The sequence below is a fragment of the Carettochelys insculpta genome, chromosome 21 (assembly GCF_033958435.1).
Source record: "Carettochelys insculpta isolate YL-2023 chromosome 21, ASM3395843v1, whole genome shotgun sequence".
NCBI classification, from domain to species: domain Eukaryota; kingdom Metazoa; phylum Chordata; order Testudines; family Carettochelyidae; genus Carettochelys; species Carettochelys insculpta.
Window position 1 is genome coordinate 20,394,050 of NC_134157.1, and position 17,948 is coordinate 20,411,997.

General features: G+C 43.6%; 1 protein-coding gene across 3 annotated transcripts; it reads left to right on the plus strand.

Moving 5' to 3' along the window:
* The first annotated feature begins 2,222 nt into the window (after window positions 1–2,222).
* LOC142024020 (protein CutA homolog) lies at window positions 2,223–17,254 on the plus strand. 3 transcript variants are annotated; one of them, XM_075015598.1, is made up of 7 exons: window positions 2,223–2,764; window positions 4,751–4,866; window positions 5,582–5,730; window positions 12,172–12,231; window positions 14,165–14,210; window positions 15,210–15,259; window positions 16,956–17,254. In XM_075015598.1, exons 3-7 carry the CDS (start codon window positions 5,603–5,605, stop codon window positions 17,056–17,058), a joined length of 387 nt encoding a protein of 128 aa, XP_074871699.1. In that variant the 5' UTR covers window positions 2,223–2,764; window positions 4,751–4,866; window positions 5,582–5,602; the 3' UTR covers window positions 17,059–17,254. The 3 variants fall into 3 exon arrangements, with proteins under 3 accessions (XP_074871699.1, XP_074871697.1, XP_074871698.1); XM_075015597.1 differs by having other exon boundaries at window positions 2,732–2,764; window positions 4,692–4,866; XM_075015596.1 differs by lacking the exon at window positions 4,751–4,866.
* Window positions 17,255–17,948: the final 694 nt, after the last annotated feature.

Below are 17,948 nucleotides of genomic sequence, written 5' to 3' on the forward strand. Positions count from 1 at the left end.
CAACATTCATCCAATCTGGCTGAAGGAGCTGGAAATTTTGTTATCCTGGAGCCAAATAAATTGTAAGGCTCCAGCAACATTTCCTTAACTGACTTTGGAAAGAAGAAGTCTCAGCTATGTGATCATCTCCATTAAGACAGATTAAAATTAACCCCCTTTTGTTTTAAATTGCTAATTTTTACACTTTGAACAGTATTATTAACCAAAGAAGTTCTGATAAACATAACATGAAAATGTTTGAGTGCTGAGACAATTAGATGATAAATATAAGCAGGCTTTGTTCAGGAAAACCCTACAAGCAGGAGTGGCAGGAGAAAGGAGAGTTCTCTCTCCACAACCATGGAGCATCAATACAGTTGATGCATGCTCTGCTCTCCAGGTACTTGGATATTTTGACTTGTGGAGTTACCCTTGGCCTAGTTCAGGGGTCTGCAACCTGTGGTTCCAGAGCTGCATGCAGCTCTTTAAGGACTTCTTTGTGGCGTCTGACACTATAATTGCAAAGTAAGAAAAAAAAACCTCCCAATTATTTTCAATAAATGGTGAATGTCTAAAAGCCCAAAAATGAACAACTCTATATGGCAAATAATATGTGATCTCAAAACATTAGATAACTCCCCCTAGTGTCCTCCAGGGAGAGAGAAGGTTGGTGAGTGGAAGTCAGGAAAACAGTGCTACAAACACACACGTAAACTGTGAAGAAATAGAATATATAAAAAGTTTGTGAATGTCCTACATTAAACATGTATTGTATTACAAATAATTGTGTGTGTGCTGTCTTAAAATAGGGGTTACAAAAAGTACAGTTTGTTATTTATTAAGGACTGTCTCATACTCACATGTAGTGTGGCTCTTGAGTTATTGAGGGTTTTTTACTGAATTGGAAAAAATGTCTCTTCTTGCTATTTTGGTTGCTGACCCCTGGCCTAGCTGGTCTGAGGCAACATTGCAAACTGGGCTGCAGAGACAGGACCTTCCTTATACAGTCTTGCAACACTCCCTTACCACATCTGTGTAGTCTGACAGTTCTGTTGCACTGAGGATGGTCAGTGCCTGCAGAAGAGTGTAAGAAGAAAATGTGTCATCTTTCAATCTACATTGAGTAAACCAGGCAAAGGAAGTTTAGCAGATACCTGAATGTTTCTATTTTGTTACGAGTTTGCATGACCTATGATATTAAATCTCTCTAAAAGATCACTAATAATATCTGAGTAATTTGGACTTCATCCTTTGCCCAAGAATACAGACATCCTTGGAGATAGTAATAATATAATTGTAGACTGTTTTGATCTAACGCTAGATAAACTACTATGCTAAAAAAATTGTGATGATCTGCTGATTAATGCAATTTCTAGCTTGAGAGACCTGACGATAGTATAACACAGAGAGAGTTTGAAGTAGCATGGCCATCTCTATTCACATACAGCTGAATTCTTACAGGCCATTGTAAAAAAGTTTAAGGCCTAAAATGCCCAATATTGCATTGCACTTCTGTAACACCTTCTGTTTGAGGGTGTCAACATGTTTTAAAACATTTGTGACTTCAGCCTCAAAGCACTCCAATGTGGAAATGGAGAAACAGAGTGGGTAAGTGACTTGCCTAAGGTCACCAAGTAGTTCAGTAGTAGAGCAAGGAAACAGCTGGCACATTCAGCTTTCTAGCCATAGCTACATGTCTTCCAGAAAGTTTTATGTTTAAGAAAAAAGTTTTACAGAGCCAACTTTTAGAAAGATTTTTAAAAATAAATCAGTCAATGACTTAAAATTAATTTTAAATGTACAATAATCTCGTGCAGCGTAAAATCAAAACACTTTCTGATGCTTGTAGATGGAAATGAGAAAATGAAGCTGACTAGAGATAAAAACAATTCAAGTGAGTTGTCTCAACAGACTGAAATGTTGCAGATAAAGTGTGTGTTAGATTGTTAAACCTAACATAACTTTTAAAACCCCATAGGGCTGTTAGCAAGTGAAGCTGTGATTAATAGCTAGGGAGAGGGTTTTATTTAAAATGCTTAGTTTTGTGCCCTTTCAGCACGTTTCACCCCCCCCCCCCCACACATTCTATTATATTAATCTGGGAACTAAAGACGTCCTGGTTTTATTCCCATTCAGATAACTCATCGATGGGCACAATAGGCTTTGGGCAAACAGTGTCAAGACCCCCCATCTTCTAACTGGAGAAATATTAAAATAATAAAAACCAGAATACTTACCTCCATTGTAATGGTGTTCTGAGGATTAAATATTTGTCCAACCCCTGTTTGCTTTACTCCCCCGAGCGGTGTCAGTGGCAGGACTCCCACGAACGCAGAAGGGGGGTTTAAAGGGATCCCAGCGGGGGATCCAGCCAAGCTTCCCGGATAGCAAAAGTCCTGTGGAGTCTTCTTCAAAACCCGAAGATTAGGGCTCTGGCCCTGGAGCTGCAGGCAGGGCTTGGCAGAGCGGCGGGGGAGGGCTGGCCCCTTTAAAGCGGTGCATCAGCCTAGTACCAAGCCCAGGCGGAGAGCAAATCCCAGCTATAGGAACCAACTTGGTGCTACGCGGGAGCGGCTCCAGGCCCCGCTGACTGCAGCAGCAGCCGGGGTTGGGGCGTGCACTGCGAACAGCCCTCGGTGCCAGGCGCGCCCCGGGCTGAGCAGGTGGAGGAGGGACGCGCTGGCCGCACCAGCCTCGGCCCTGGACTAGGATGAAGGTGGACTGGCTAACCCAGCTGTCGGCCGCCCACAGCTGCTCCCGTCCGGGATGCTTCACTTGGCTGCTGGTAAGATCGAGCCCTTCCTTGCCACGGGCTGCAGAGCCCCGCGTGAGCCTAGGCAGGTTGCAGAATCTGCACGGGACAGTGCTCGGGGAAAGGCGATTTCACCTTGAACGATCCTTTCCCTGGGGCAAGGCAGGTCGCCCGCCGCTGCTCCGTTCAGCTCCCCGGGCTGCAGCGCATAAACTCGTCACGCATGGGCTGCTGTGTTAGTGGGTAACTTCACAGCTGAGGAACTTTTCCCAGGCACTAACTGCAGACAGCCCAGTGCAGTTCCCAGAAAACTTCTCCCTGTCGGTGGGAATGCTGCAGAGATGCACCGAGCACATTAGCAGAATGCAACGTTCTGTTCTGAGGTCATGCGGACCCAGGACAGCTTGTGCTTCCCGGGTTTAGGAAGAAGACCCGTGCAGCTACTGATCTGTAGGTAGCCACATCGCGGATGCCCCTACTGCTAATTCATGGGTGATGATGTAGAGAGTGTGGGGAGAGACATTGACATGAAAGAAGAAACACAGAGGGAGAAAACATTCCCATGGGGACATTTTCAGACCTCTCAGGGGGAAGACAATTTTTAAAAGTTTCTTTGGCCAGTGTTGAGCAGGCTTCGGCCTACTCAAGGTTGCCAGGATGGTTTGGTTTAGTGATGCATCAAATCTCAAGTTGCTTATTTAAAGAAATATGAAGGTTGGGATTTCAAACTCAGATACAAGAACAGTCATTGGTTTTGTTTTGCAAAGCCCAAGTGATGAGATTTTGCAAAACTTCAAGTGTCCTGGATTTGACAATCACTTTGCAGTCTCATTTTTTTGAGGGGTAGTATAATAATAATAATAATATATGGAGCTCTACCTATCTCATAAAACTGGACGGGACCTTGCGAGGTTATAGAGTCCAGTCCCCTGCACTCACAGCAGGACCTATCACCATCCATGAGAGGTTTTTTTTTAACCCATTTGCACCATATCCCTACATGGTCCCCTCAAGGATTGAACTCATAAGACTGGGTTTAGCAGGCCAATACTCAAACCACTGAGTTTCCCCTACTGTATGGAATATTGGGGTAGCTCCAGGCTCAGATATTAGAGTGATAAGGTGGGGAAGATAATATTTATTGGACCAACTTCTGTTGGTGAGAGGGCCACACTTTGGAGCTACACAAACCTGAAGAAGAGTTCTGTGTAGCCTAAAAGCTTGGCTTTCTCACCCACAGGAGTTGAGCTAATAATACATATTTCCTCCCCCCTCTTCTCCCTTTAATATCCTGGGACCAATAAAGCACCAATAAATAGGGTGATCATCCGTCCTATATTTGGTGGGACAGTCCTGTATTTGGGGACAGTGGGGAGGGGGAGAGCGCTGATGTCTGCCGCCTCCTTCTTGGCTCCTTGGGGCTTGGTGGAGCCAGGAGAAGCCATCACTTTCTCCCCCCGAACCCCCGCCATATTTCTCTATCCCGTATTGGGGACAGGGCGATATGGTCGCCCTACCAATAAAGCTGCATATTTTTCAGTGAGATATTTAAAATCTCTCAGTTGTGACTTTTGCATCTAAGTCCTTGCAAGTGTTGACAGTTCTAGTGAGTATTCCAATTAATCACCCAGCTATTCAGACTTTTCAGTTCAGTTTACCTTCATTTCTTAGACAGACCTGAGGAAACAACACTGATGCACCAGATTTCTTGCTTCTTGTCAAGAAAGCCAGGAAGGTTGTAAAAACATTGTATTTTTATTTACGAATATTACTCACTGAGGCAGCCTCATGAGATGCACCTATAACTTTCAAGAGGGCTCATGACTGCTATGTTAAACAGAAGGAAGCCCGTATTTCTCCTCGAATAAGGGGGATGGAAGCTCTGCTTTACTTTGTCAAATACCTATTCCAGAATTGTCTCTGTTTTGATCTAAAGCTGACAAAGATCTTTTAATTTCAGCACGCACACAACCAAGTTCATCCCTTGGATACCTCTGTAATTGGATGTCATTATTTCAGGGATGATTTTTGACCAACAAAATGAAATATGCAGCAGCGGTAACAGTGGAGACTGCTGGATTTCCATTTTGGTGCTTTTAAATCAGTGATTATAACAATCATAGTATGCCAAAATTGTGAGTCACTTATGAATTTCCTTCTGTAAATATGTTTTTGTTGTATTTCTCAGAAAAGAAGACAAAGGCAGCAATTCATTTTATAGTGAATTGGTTAAAAATAACGTTGCATAAAAATCTGCTTATTGTCAATATCTACTGTGCAGTTTCTCATGAAACTTTGATGAGCCAAACTGTATATCTTTATCTTAATTGTATATTGAGTTCACTTTTACAGCTTTACTTCCCTTCAGTATTAAGTCTGAAATAATAGTTTGTACTGAAAGCTAGTTCAACATGTTCCTGGTTTTGTTTAAAGGATGGAATGTAATTTATCCCACCAGTGAAGTTTTTTTTATTATTCTAGTTTTTTAAAAGAAATTAGAAATGTTTGTGTTGCACAGTGGATTTTTTTTCATACTTGCGAATTTTGAGTATTATACTTACTAAAGCAGGTGCCCTGTAGGGACTCTTGGGTTTTCTTCTGGTCCCTGAAACTGACTCATTTGTGCACTAATGCTGGAATGAACCAATTGCTGGGAAAGGTTTATTAGAGAAACCATGTTTAAAACAAAACTAAATTAATAAGTTTGTTTTAATAATGTCAACCCAAAGAATAGGGACTTTATGCTTGGATCATACGTAATGTGCATGCTTGAGATTTTTTAATATAAAACCTGAGTTTGAAGGGCACACTTGATCTGACATTCTCACCATTGTATTTTGCATTCTTTAGGTAATAGCTTTTTCTTTACTGATGTACCCATTGCTGAAGAGTCTAGGTCTTCAGCTGCACTCTGCCATCACTGGCAGCTATATCTCTGGAACCCATTCTATTGCTTTCATCAATTGTCCCAATGAACAAGTTGCAAAGGATATTGCAAGGTACAGTGTCACTTGCATTGTTGCTCTGCTTAAATAATTCAATGGCTTACTGGCATAAAGTAATGGGCTGTTTGTTTCCTTTTACAGTAGTTATTTCTAAGGAAGAAGGACATGTGTCCCTTTTCTCCACTTGACATGCTGTCTCTCTCCTACTCATAAATTAATTCTCTCCCACAAATACCTCCACAGAGTAGGAGCTCAATCTTTTATGTACCCCCCAAAAAAAATTCTATATAGCTGGCACAGAATGCAGTTGCCTGCCTCCTACAAGGCCTGAGCTGATGTGAGCACATCAAACCTCTTCTGAAGTCCTCCTACTGAGTTCCAAGCTATGTCTACACCAGGCAAAGTAAGCAGAGTGTAGGTATGTCAATTTTAGCTATGCATTTGCCATAGCTGGAATTGCATTTCTGTACTCTGCTTACTTGGCTGTCCGTACTGAAGAAGGTTGATGGGAGAGTTTCTGCTGTCGACCTCCCTTACTCCTTGCATCTCACTTGGAGTACAGGTATCAACTGCAGCCCTCGAGAGGTTGATTTTGTGTGTCCCTACACGAGGTAAAAAAAAAAAAAATCAAATCCCAGAAGATTGACCCTGGGCTAGTGTAGACATAGCCTCAGGATGTTTCAGATATCAGTTTAAGTTCTCAGATCTAATTCTCAAAGCACTTCATGGATCAGGCAACCACCATGACAGCTCAGCTCCTTTGAGAAAATGCAGATCATAAAGCTTGACAGCAGTGCATGAGATTGGAGGGCAAATCATTCTGGGCTGAGGGCATCTGTCTATAGAACAGTGTTTCTGGTGATATTAGGTGAACTCGGAGCGTGTCTGTGTGTAGGAAACATTGTTAAACTTTTCTCTTCTAAAAGGCTGATCACCATGGCGAGAATGACATTTACAACACTGAGCCTGAACTAGCCAGCCACTCCTGCAGGAAAGAAATGTCTTGTCAACCAACCAATCCAAACCAGAAACACACCAACTAGCCCAAGCACAGCTTCTACCCTAGAAAGGGTGACGTATCAGAGACTCCAAGGAAGTCCATTAGGGATTTTGTTACTGATTTTATATAGAAAGTGCTCAGATGCTACAGTAGTGAGAGGGAATATAAAAGCTTAAGGTAGAGGAAAGAAAGAAGAAACATATGCCAAAAAAGGGACAAAATCTGCCACTCCATACTCCTACCCCTTCTAATGTGTTGTGCAAGGGCTTCAAAATACATCTAGGGTTTTTTTTAGATTTGCATGATAAATAGTTCACAGATTCCTAGCTGAATGGCTGAATAGCTTTTCTGTTTGGAATACTGGAAATGTTTATAGTGGACCATTAAGTTTCCTGCAACATCTCAGACCTCTCTTCCCTGCTAACACTGTTTGCCAAAACCTCTGCCTCTTTTCTGTCATAGTAGAGATCTCAGCTGGCAATTCATGAAACAATAGGCTACTAAAAGGCATTTTGTGTTACCCGTAATACTGCAACTGTATGCGATGCATTGTCACTTGATGCATATGACAGAAAAGAATAACTGTGCATAACTGGTGAGATGAGAATTTAGTCTCTGAAAATGCTTCGCAGGAGCAACTTTGCAAACATTTTCTGTCTTTGTTCCTTTTATTTCAGGGAAGGAAGAGGAAATCAATCACTCCCCGCAGTTTATGCCCATTGCCATGACGTACAAGTAGTTTGCTGACATTCTTAGTAGTAATGAATTAAAGCGGGGCGCAGAGGAGTTTGGATTAAGTGAAAATGGGTTCATAATGACTAGCTCTTTAGATGAAAGCTTATTTTCCAAAAATCCATTAGCTGCTATTGTGGATGTATTTATCTTTCTCCTAGATTGCTCATTGACATACTTCTTCCCAGCCTCAGATTACAAAGTATTTTCTTTGCTGTTTGTAGAAGCAGAAAAGGGTTTCAGATTTTGAGAACTGCTCAGCTGCAAGCAAAATACTATTTTGAGGGATAGCAGGTAGAGCATGCCATAAGCAGAGTGACCCTCTTGACTATTAAAATTGATATTCATTAGAAATCTGCCAGTCTTTATAAGATGGAGATTTTGCTACTTTAAGAAGTTGAGATTTGTGAGTCCAGCAGGCATGAGCTGGCTCTGAAGGTGACCTCACAAATAGTCTAAACAAAAATAAAGGGGAGTGACAATAAGACTGGGTGACACCTGAATACTCCATCATCCCCCAGTTTTGCCTGGTATCTATATGCATCTATTTCTTCACTTTTCTGCTTATTCACATTTCATTCGAGTACAAGGACAAGTATACACTAATGCTCAGACAAAGAAATTACACATGAAATATTCAACCCAAAGCTATCATTGAAGTGTCCAGCTGTATTTTTTCCTCTTCCAGCCAAGCTGCCAAACAGGTGGCTCCAGAAACTGTTCCTCTCCAGGGACAGCCACCTCTGTCATGTTTGGGCATAAAGCTTTGTTCTGTTTCCCTCAGGGTGTCTGACTAAGAGAGCAGTGCTAATGTAATACTAGTGCTATCAAAATATAAATTAGAGTGTAATCTGATGCTGGTAGGAGACAAAAATAACAGATTAGTGTAAATGTAGCACTTTTATTGCTCTAAATTATGCCAGATAGAAAGCAGTCTGAACCAAAGTCCATTGAATACCACTGGAATCAGACCTATAATTCAAATACAACATTTTTTTAGTATATTAGACTAGCACAGCTATCTCTCTGTTACTATCAAAACAAAAAAGCAGTCCAGTAGCACTTTAAAGATGAACAAAATAATTTATTGGGTGATGGGCTTTCATGACAAAGTGGGTCTGTCCCACGAAAGCCCATCACGCAATAAATTATTTTGTTCGTCTTTAAAGTGCTATTGGACTGCTTTTTTGTTTTGATACAAAAATTCGTTGTTTGCATTCAAAGCTTAGCCTACTTTCAACACATAGTGCAAAGAAATATAGGCTCAAAGAGCTAGCTCTATGTCTAGCTTCTCCCAATTGTAGCACATGTGCCCATTTTCGTTTAGGTGGAACACCGATAAAAAGTAGTATTTTGTTTTCTTTTAAGCAACAACCATATTTTCAGTAACTAAACACCACATTTGCAGCTAGGATGAGCCACTTTAAAGGTGGAACCAAAAACCTTTGGTTAGATTTTTTTGTTTGTTTTTTTGTTTTTTAAAGACAAAGAAGAAAAGTATTTTGCTATATAACAGGCATTTTTAAATGCCATGTCTACTGGAATGTGTCCCTCTGAGTGTTCTTGGTTTGTGCCACTCACCAACACTTAAATATTCCTTAGCAACTGTGAAAAATCAAGCACGAAAAATTGTGTCATGCTGTCTGGGGACAGGTTCTCTCCTACAAAAGCTTTTTGTGTCTACTTACAGATGCTTAAGTACTGAAGAGCAAAACATTTGATGTGCATGACCCATAATTTAAATGGCTTCATAATGAATACCCTTCTGCAAGAAGTTATATTGTATTCCCAGTCTTAGTCTATATTCCCCAGGGACAAGTTTCTGACTTGCTAATTTGTAGTAAGAATTCTGGATCAAATCTCTGCAGGTGGGCTATAAATAGCTTCCTTGAACTGACAGTATCAGGAGTTTCTTATTCCTTCTCTACTGTTTATCAGCGTTCTAACAGAAGATTGTGCACAGCTGGTCCTACTGTTTTTCCTTTTTCATCTGACAAAAATGGATCTTCACTTTCCTGCTTCAGTTTATTGTGTGACATAAACCAACCTTTGTTTCGTTTACAGCCCTACTTGCATCAGGGATGGTATTTATTAATTTGTGCTCCCTCTGCTGGCCAGCTGGTGGCCACAACTAAGTGAACTATAAAAGCTTGGACAAAAATTGGCTCTTTTGTTTTAAAAGATTTTTTTGGAATCCAGAGGACATTGCTCTTTAGCATAGAACCAAAGATAGCTTTCAGCATTATTGCAGGGAGCTCCACAAAAGCAATATTACTCACTGGAAAATGGACACCCGTTACAGAGATGCCACCTGGATACAGGACTAGTGCCCCACAGTTCACACATTCTAATCCCAGCTCTAATAGTGTCTCCCTGTGTGGTTTGGGGTAAATCACATAATCTGGTGGGACCAGCTTCTTTGTCAATAAATTTGAGATGGGGAGGATTAATTCTTACCTACTTTAACTGGTTAAAAAGATTACTTGGTGTTTTTACAACAGCTTTTAAAGAGCAGAGAGAAGTAACGTTATCACAATCAAGATAGTCCCTTGAAAGCTATCTCAACTTTCTGTCATATGTTATTGGTTCTTCAGATCGCTAAGATAAGACAAGACAGTATGGGCTTGCCTGGTTTACACAGTAAAACTGAGTCAGTTTCAGCCATTCACTGGCTTGCATCATTTTTCCCCAGTGAGATACTCTATGTTGTGTGGGATTAAGGCACAGAATGGATAGAAACTTAGATCCTTAGGCTACCTGCTCATAATCACCCTGCATTATTCCATTGGTGGGTGGACAGAAGGTTATTTGACTATCCTGTTCCATGTGGCTCCACTCCTACCATCACCCAGGGCTGCCATCCCAGCTCATTTCCCTGCAGTTACTTCTGGGAACCAGCATGGCTTGGACAGCAACTGCCCTTTTGTGTCTTGCGTCTCTGATGCCCAAAGGGAAGGAGATGCTGTGCCAGGGAGGGGATTTCTCCCCATTTCATGGCAGCGTTCTCTGTAAGATGAGCTCTTGGGTGGCCACTCAGGAGAGACTCAGGTGCCACCGATCTGATTAGCAGAGCATCACAACCACCCAGATTCAGCAGCGTGTTTCTATGGGTGATGCATATCCGCACATGCCTTGATGCACATAACATTTATTCTGAGCATGGATGGGAAAAAAACTAGAGGGAATACCGATCCACCGGTGTGTTCCTTTTGTTTCCTGCTGCTGGGGAAGAGGCCAGTCTGTGGTACTGCCTTTTAGCATAAAGGATAGTAACAAGCTACCTTCATTGTCTCGTGGATCTGGCTGTGAAATGAGTGGACAGACACAGGAAGCCTAATGACAATGTGAAAAGAAGCTTAATCTCCAAATGAGAACCCAGGTTATATAAATAGCTTTGATTTATGGGTTGGGTGCCAGATATGAACCCTGCAGTTACATAACTGCCTACTAGTAGCGAGGTCTGCATGTCTTCAGACCACTGACGTGTTACTTGTGGTCTGTACTGATTTAGGTTACACTTTTGGGGACAGCTTGCCCTATGATGTTATACAGTCCTCAAGCTAGAGGTGGTATTTTCACAGCTTGTGACATGAAATCCTCTTTTAAGGATTGAAGATTTGCTAGGTGGTAGGTATGATTATGAATCAAACTATAAAATATAATCTGGATGTAAGGGTGACATTTTTAACATACTGAAAGCATGAGCAGTTTTGTTTTGTTTGAAGTAGCTAGTCATGTAAAAACCATCAGGGTTGGTTTAACCACCAAACCCACTGAGGGTTAATTCCTGCAACTGATTGGATTTATTCATTTTTTCGCTATTAAATCCTGCCTCCTTGCTTGGAATTTTGAGGCTGTATTTTTGTCCCAAGTGTAATTGCTGGGACTTCAACATTTTCATTGCCACAGTAGTAAGTACAAGATATGGGGTAGAGTTTTAAAAAAAAAACAAACAACCTAATTACAAGCCTAATAGAGCCATGCCTGCCTTCAAGGGACATTTAAGAGTTTTGAGGAAGCGGGTGCAAGAGAGACAAGATCAATGGTCTCTCCAAAAGCAGAGGCTCCGGTGAGGCACAATATTTGACCTAGTCAAACCCTCTTCCTGCCATCCCCCACAAGTGCTTCTGTGTTCTTTAATCATTCAGATATCTTCTGCTGGCATCCCAGATCATGCATGAGCAGCCCTGCAACAATAAACTGGTTCACAAGAAAATAAGGGAAATGTCAGGAAGGAATGGGTTTGAGTTTCACTTATTTCTAACAGCATATTTGAAATAAAGAGGTCCATATTGTTATGCCTTTAATGCCTTCAGGGATTTTAATCTGCTGTGCAAGTGAGAAGCAGAGTCTTGCGGTGTGCATTTGTGACTGGGAATGAGGGACTCAGCCAGAACCTCTGGTCTGAGTTGTAATTTCTGCCTCAGTTTCCCCTCTTGTAAAATGGGGATAGGGCTGATCCATCATGTGGATGGGACAAAGGTGCGTTAGCTAACAGTTAAGCCTGCCACCTGCGCCAGGCAAGTCTTGCCTATTACCTGAACCTTCAAGGAGAGGGACCTTCCCTCTGGTTTACCCAATAGGAGCCACACTGAGCTAGTCTCAGCTGGAAACTGATTAAACAATCAGTGCTCATGCTTCAGATGCCGAGGCTTGGCCCAAGAGGAAACAGCTCAAGGTTAACTTCACAGCACAAGGTGGAGGGTATGGGGAGAGGAAAAAGCATAGTTTATTTACAAACTCACCTTGTCTGTTCTGTTTAGGGCCATTATGGATAAAAAGTTGGCTGCCTGCGTGAACATCCTGCCAAAGGTCTCGACCATGTGAGTTGCACTGAATGTTCCTTGAAAGGAGGAACAAATGCTGTTCTCCAAATGGAGGCCTAAGCCAGGAAGAGCAAACCCCAGATGAGGGTGCTCAGACACCTACTGGCTCAGCACTTCTCAGGAGCAGGCCAATGAAACCAGGCAGGTGGAAGACCATGTTATTGTAGAAGGCTGTGGTGCTTCCCGATTGCTAGACTGGAAGAGTGACCCCTGCACAGCCAAAGTGCATCAAGCATATTAAGGATAGGGGATAGATGGTGGACATGCCTGCCATGGCCATTGGTGTATTGGTTATTTAGGAACAGAAATCTTAGCCAAAAGGATTCAAACCTCTTTCACCATGATTTAATGTGGATGGTTTCTTTCATGGGACCTAAACGTATATTAATGGGTGTCTCCATTCAGAAGAAAGGGGCAGCCTTTGACCCTGGAACAAGGAAACAGACGTAGTACTTGCAGGGATCCTGGGTCTTCCACCTACAGATCTGAAACCTTGTCACAGACATTAATGAGCAATGCCCCACACACCCGGGGTAGGGTGGGAATGTATTAATAACCTCATTTTACAGCTGGGTAATGGAGGCATGGAAAGGTGTAGTGACTAGCACCTGGTGACGCACACAGAGCCAGGGCTAGCACAAAGCTTGTCCATTTCCAGTGCCTTAGCTACAGGAGCTGCCTTCCTCTCTGAGGTCCTGACCCAATGCTCAGTGAAGCTATCCACTCTGAGGCAGATTTCTGGGGGCTTTGGATCAGGCCCTGAGTGTACCACACAGCTCCAGATCTGTCTGGGGCCCAATCCCTGCTTTCCTGACCTGGCTGGCAGAGCTGAACCGCACTGCTTAGAGCAGAGCCTTAATTCCTTAATGCTCCTCCTGCTCCACTAGCTCCTTGGCAGCCCTTTGCTGACCTGCCCTATCTGAGGAGGCGTCTCTGTTCCTGCTTTGACCGCTCTGGCCAATCTCAATCTGGGTGAGGCCACTGAATCTGATTCCTGCAGAACCGTCCTACTTAACAGCTCCTCTCTTTTGGGAATGGTTTGTGATATGACTGGACCCTTCCAGTCACACAGGTACACATCTCCTCCTTCTCACGCTGCCCGAGAGCAAGATATACGCTACGTAGACCTGGGCAAACAGCTGGGCATTTCCTGGGGTCCTAAATACGATTACTGCATGATAGATTGTCACGTCAGAGGGCGGCTCTGACACAGAAGTAATTTAAATGGCTTACAGGCACCTCGCAGCGCAGTGAGTCTTCTCACGCTGGGGTTTGCCAGCTTGGATCAGCAACAAGCTACTAGGTTTTTCCTCGCTCTGTCTGCCTGAGGCACATGCCTGCAATCTGTTCCTGAACGCTCTGCCCTTAGTACATGGTTATAAATCCCATTAGCATGCTTGGGAAGCTAGTTGCTTTGCCTGTAAATAGCATGCCAGGACTTCGTTGCCTGGCGTGCCCAAACAACCAGGTTTAATTCCCAAACTTGTAACACGCTCTGCCTGGGCAGACCCCTGTGCCAGCAGAGTGCACCACTGACCTCAGTGGGGCTCCACATGGACGCAAGGGTCCACCCATGCTGGATCAGGGCTGTACTGAGCCCAGAAGAAAGCTTTTCACCAACAATTGGTTGAGCCTGAGACTCCAGCCTGGTCAGTCAATACCACAGCAAATGGGTAGAAGCCATAATGCATAAAGAATGCATTAAATAATGCATATAAAGAAATGCAATAAATACATAATATACATAATGCAACAAAGAAATGTCCTTGTAGCATTGAACTGGCAAAATCAAACACCATACCGTTAATACCTAACTCTTATATCGGATTTTCTCTTCAGGTGATCTCAAAACCTCCGTACATTTTTATGCTGAGACACTATAAATAGGGCTGCAGTCACTGAGGCTGTTTGTGTCTTTTTTTACATATAGGTACTTCTGGAAAGGGGAAGTAGAAGAAGCCAGTGAAATACTTCTGGTAAGTGTCCAGTGCTGTATATCCAGGAGAGAGAGAGAGACCTTTCAAAGAGGTGCCCAGCACCTACATTGTATATGAACAGAATGAGGATTGATGAGGTTGATGCCACAGACTGGGAAAGCAACACTGAACCAGGGAACCAGCTCAGGGCAGTGATAGCCAAGAGTTGATGCCATCTGAGGACTGTGCAAAATGGATTCAGGGGTTCTCCCTCCAGTTCCTTGAGGGTAGGGGTCCACATTGCAGAAAACCCCAACAGAGAGCCCCTGGCATCAGTGAGGCACAGTAGGGTGAGCTCTTACTTTGGGAAGGTGCCATTCAGATCAGAGCACAGTACCTGGTAAGGACAGGGGAAAGCATGTATTTTAACCAGCAGTGCTGGCAATCCAGCATTTCTCTGCACGCAAGTTGCTAAAAGCACCAGCCTCATTATGTTAGCCACTCTCCGACGCATAGAATGACCAAGTCTCTCATTCTAAAGAGCTTACTGTCTAGTACACGAGGCAGAGGAAGTATTACTCCACCTGTTATACACACCAGCTCGCTCTTTTCTAATGCTTTTCATCAGTAGAACTCAGAGCACACTACAAAAGGACATATTATCATTACCTCCATTTTACAGATGGGTAACTGAGGCCCAGAGCAGTGATATGACTTTTCCAAGGTCACCCAGAAGGACAGTGGAAAAAGCTGAGAATAGAACAAAGGTCTCCTGTGTCCCAGTCCAGTTCTCTATCTACTAGCTAGTGGCATTCCCCACATGCTGTAGGAAGTGATTCATCAGACACTTTCTGCAGATGGTGCTGGTGTTTTTCAGACATCTCCCATGGGAATTTGTTTGAATAATTTGCCCAGGCCATAATATGGCCTAAGTGAGTTTAATTCCCCCAAGAGAACGAAAGTAGATACTGTCAGTACTAATGTGGAACAATCATATTGTGAGAACAATTCAGGTACAACTGATTATATTTCTCTTTACACTCTCTTTTTCCTTTATAGTTAGTGAAAACAAGGACCTCAAAAATCAGTGAATTGTCAGACTACATCAGGTGAGGCTCCTGCCTGTTGCAAATGATATCCCTCCCCCCAGCCAAGAACTACATTTGCCAGCTGTAACTCAGCCAGCCAGAGAGTACATTTACATGCTCCCAATACCTAGGTGTAGTCATTTAACTCTTTGACTGCTACTACATATCCCAAATGAGTCCAAATATCACAGACACTATATCAATTCAAAGCTCACAGTAAAGTAAAAAACTGGGTGAAATCCAGCTGGTTCCCAGTGTAAATTGAATCCACCTACTTCAGAAAAAGGTCTCCAGAGTTCACCAACATGGATAGGTCTTCAACTTTTGTGTTGCAACAGGAATTCACAAAATCAGTGCAAAACGAGCTGAGACAGGGTGGTTTGGTCTTAGTTGTACCTTGAAGGCAGTGCTTTTCATATGACATGAACAAAGTCTGTGGAACTCACTGTCACGGGATATCATTGTGCTATCAAAATTCAAGTATATGGACCTGCTGATACAAGTATATCTAAGACATTATAGTAAATAAAAAAGAGCTTTGAAGAGAATATCAACCCTGATGCTTCCAGGCTTAAGGCAACATCTTAACAATGGGGAGGGCAAGGGAGGAAGACTTTCCCTTAGAACAAGTTAGCCGATGACTGTCTACTTCATGGTTTCTCACAGCTTTCTCTGAAATACCTGTCACTGGCCATGGTTGGAGACAGGATCCCAAGCTAGGTGGGCCAATGATCTGCCTCCCATGTGAATTCCTGCATGTGAAAGACCCCCTCATGCCCAGACACCACGATATTATCTCACTCCCCTTCTTCGGGTCCAAAGAGCTCTACAACAGATTATCTTGCTTCAGTAACACTCACCGCCCAGGAGCTGGTTTGCTACAAAAAAAAAAAAAAAAAAATAGTGCAAATAATCCAAACAAAAATCCCCAAACACATCCACTTATCCCACCCCCAGCCTATAGTCCTTTGAAACCCCCAACATCTGGCCCATCAGCATAAGATATGCCAGCTTCCAGCATCTCCCACAACACCAGGCACTTCTTCAGTCCTCACCTGTCCTCCTGCCAGCACAGCCATTCCAATCCTTCCAGCCACGTCACTCTTCTCAGTAGAAACTCACCACCCACCATTTCTGCATTGGGAGTTCATTTTCCTCAGGGGAGCAGCCACTGTTCGCTGGTTCCATTAACCTCTCACCTCAGAAAGGACAGAAGGTAGGCCCTTCCATTGCTCCCCTGGCCTTTTGCCCCTTCTGCTTCCAGCTCTTCAGCATACAGCCATCAGCCACTCCCCCAATGGTCTTCAGCATCCTCTGCTCCTTAGCTTGAGTTTGTAAACCAGCAGTCAACTCCATATGCTGCTCTTCTGCCTTCAACCCATTCCTGCCTTCTGGCCTTTTCTCCTGTTTAGAGAGATCAGTAGGCAAAGGCCTCTGCAGCCAGCCTCCCTAGTCATCAACCCCACAGGGTCAATGAGGATCCTCCCACAGGTGCTACCCAATCCATTTAATTGGTCAAACTGATTCCAGGTGATCTGAACAGAAGAGCCACAAAACTGGCCTAAAGACAAGCAGCTTTCTGGGAGTCCTTCTTAGCACTCCTCCTGGGAACTGAAAACTCCATATTTTGGGGGCCTGTAAGTAAAACTGAGCTTATTCCTACACCAGAAATGACCTGTTCCCATTGGGGTGGGGCTGTGTGCTTTTTCCATTTTAGATCCATGCATCCTTTTGAAATTCCTGAATTTATCAGCCTGCCTATAGACCAAGGAAACCCCCTGTCTTTAAAATGGATTGAAGATGCTGTCCCTGATGATTAGCTGGAATGCATCAGTCTATCCTTCTCCAGACTTGCCCAACACTTCTTACCTGCCTGAGGTAGAGGACGTGTGCTTTGCTACTCTAGTTTTGACTCAGTACTGGTGGGAACGATGCCTAGACACCAAAGGGTGATAAAACCCCAAGGGTCTGCACAAGTGCCTGGGATCTGGAATTTGATTCCTTTGTGAAATACAGTTTGTGTGTGTGTAAACCTACCTTCTATGGATCATTTAGCACCACATCATACATGAAGCCTGAAGGGGAGAAAGGGACAAGTTACTCAAGGATAGTTCCAAAGTGGTGATCAGCAGGACATGCAAAGGGGTGTGTGATGGGATGTGAGAGCCTGAGGGGGGGGTCTATGTCTGTTTATAGGACCACAGGGTGAAAATGCCCTATAGGGCCCAGGCAACACAGTCCATGGAGGAGAACCAGAATTCCACTCCCCTGGCTGTCAGAGGTTGGCTGCACTGCAGAAGAAGCATATGCAGCCCCAGTGATCGTGAGCAGGGGAGGGTTGCCACAAAGTGGGGGAAACAAAGTGGGGCAGCTCCGGCAGAACGCTCCATCCCACCTGCCCAAATGAACGTAAATCAGGATGGAGCAAAACGCTCCTTAACGCACCAGATCATATGGTCCTCTGCTGTGATGCACGGTTTGCAGCAGCACATTGCTTTGTGTCCTGACAAACTCCAGGTGGTAGAGGCAGTGAAAACACAGCCAGCCATTCAGAGCGCAGACTACGGAGCACTGCTGAAAGGATCCCAGGCAGCATGAACAAGGACCCCCAGGGATGGGGAAAAGGCTGAACTGGAGGAAGCAGCTGACAGTAGCCCCCTGCGTCTGGGAAGAGCATAAATGGTTAACGTTCCCTGGAGCATACAGTAAT

Bases quoted from the DNA above. Each gene is read 5' to 3' on its own strand.
- LOC142024020 (XM_075015596.1), top strand. From the start codon at position 2,690: ATGAAGGTGGACTGGCTAACCCAGCTGTCGGCCGCCCACAGCTGCTCC. The intron at 5,731-12,171 runs GTACAGTGTCAC...TGTTCTGTTTAG, and splicing joins GTTGCAAAGGATATTGCAAG to GGCCATTATGGATAAAAAGT. The intron at 12,232-14,164 runs GTGAGTTGCACT...TTTTACATATAG, and splicing joins CTGCCAAAGGTCTCGACCAT to GTACTTCTGGAAAGGGGAAG.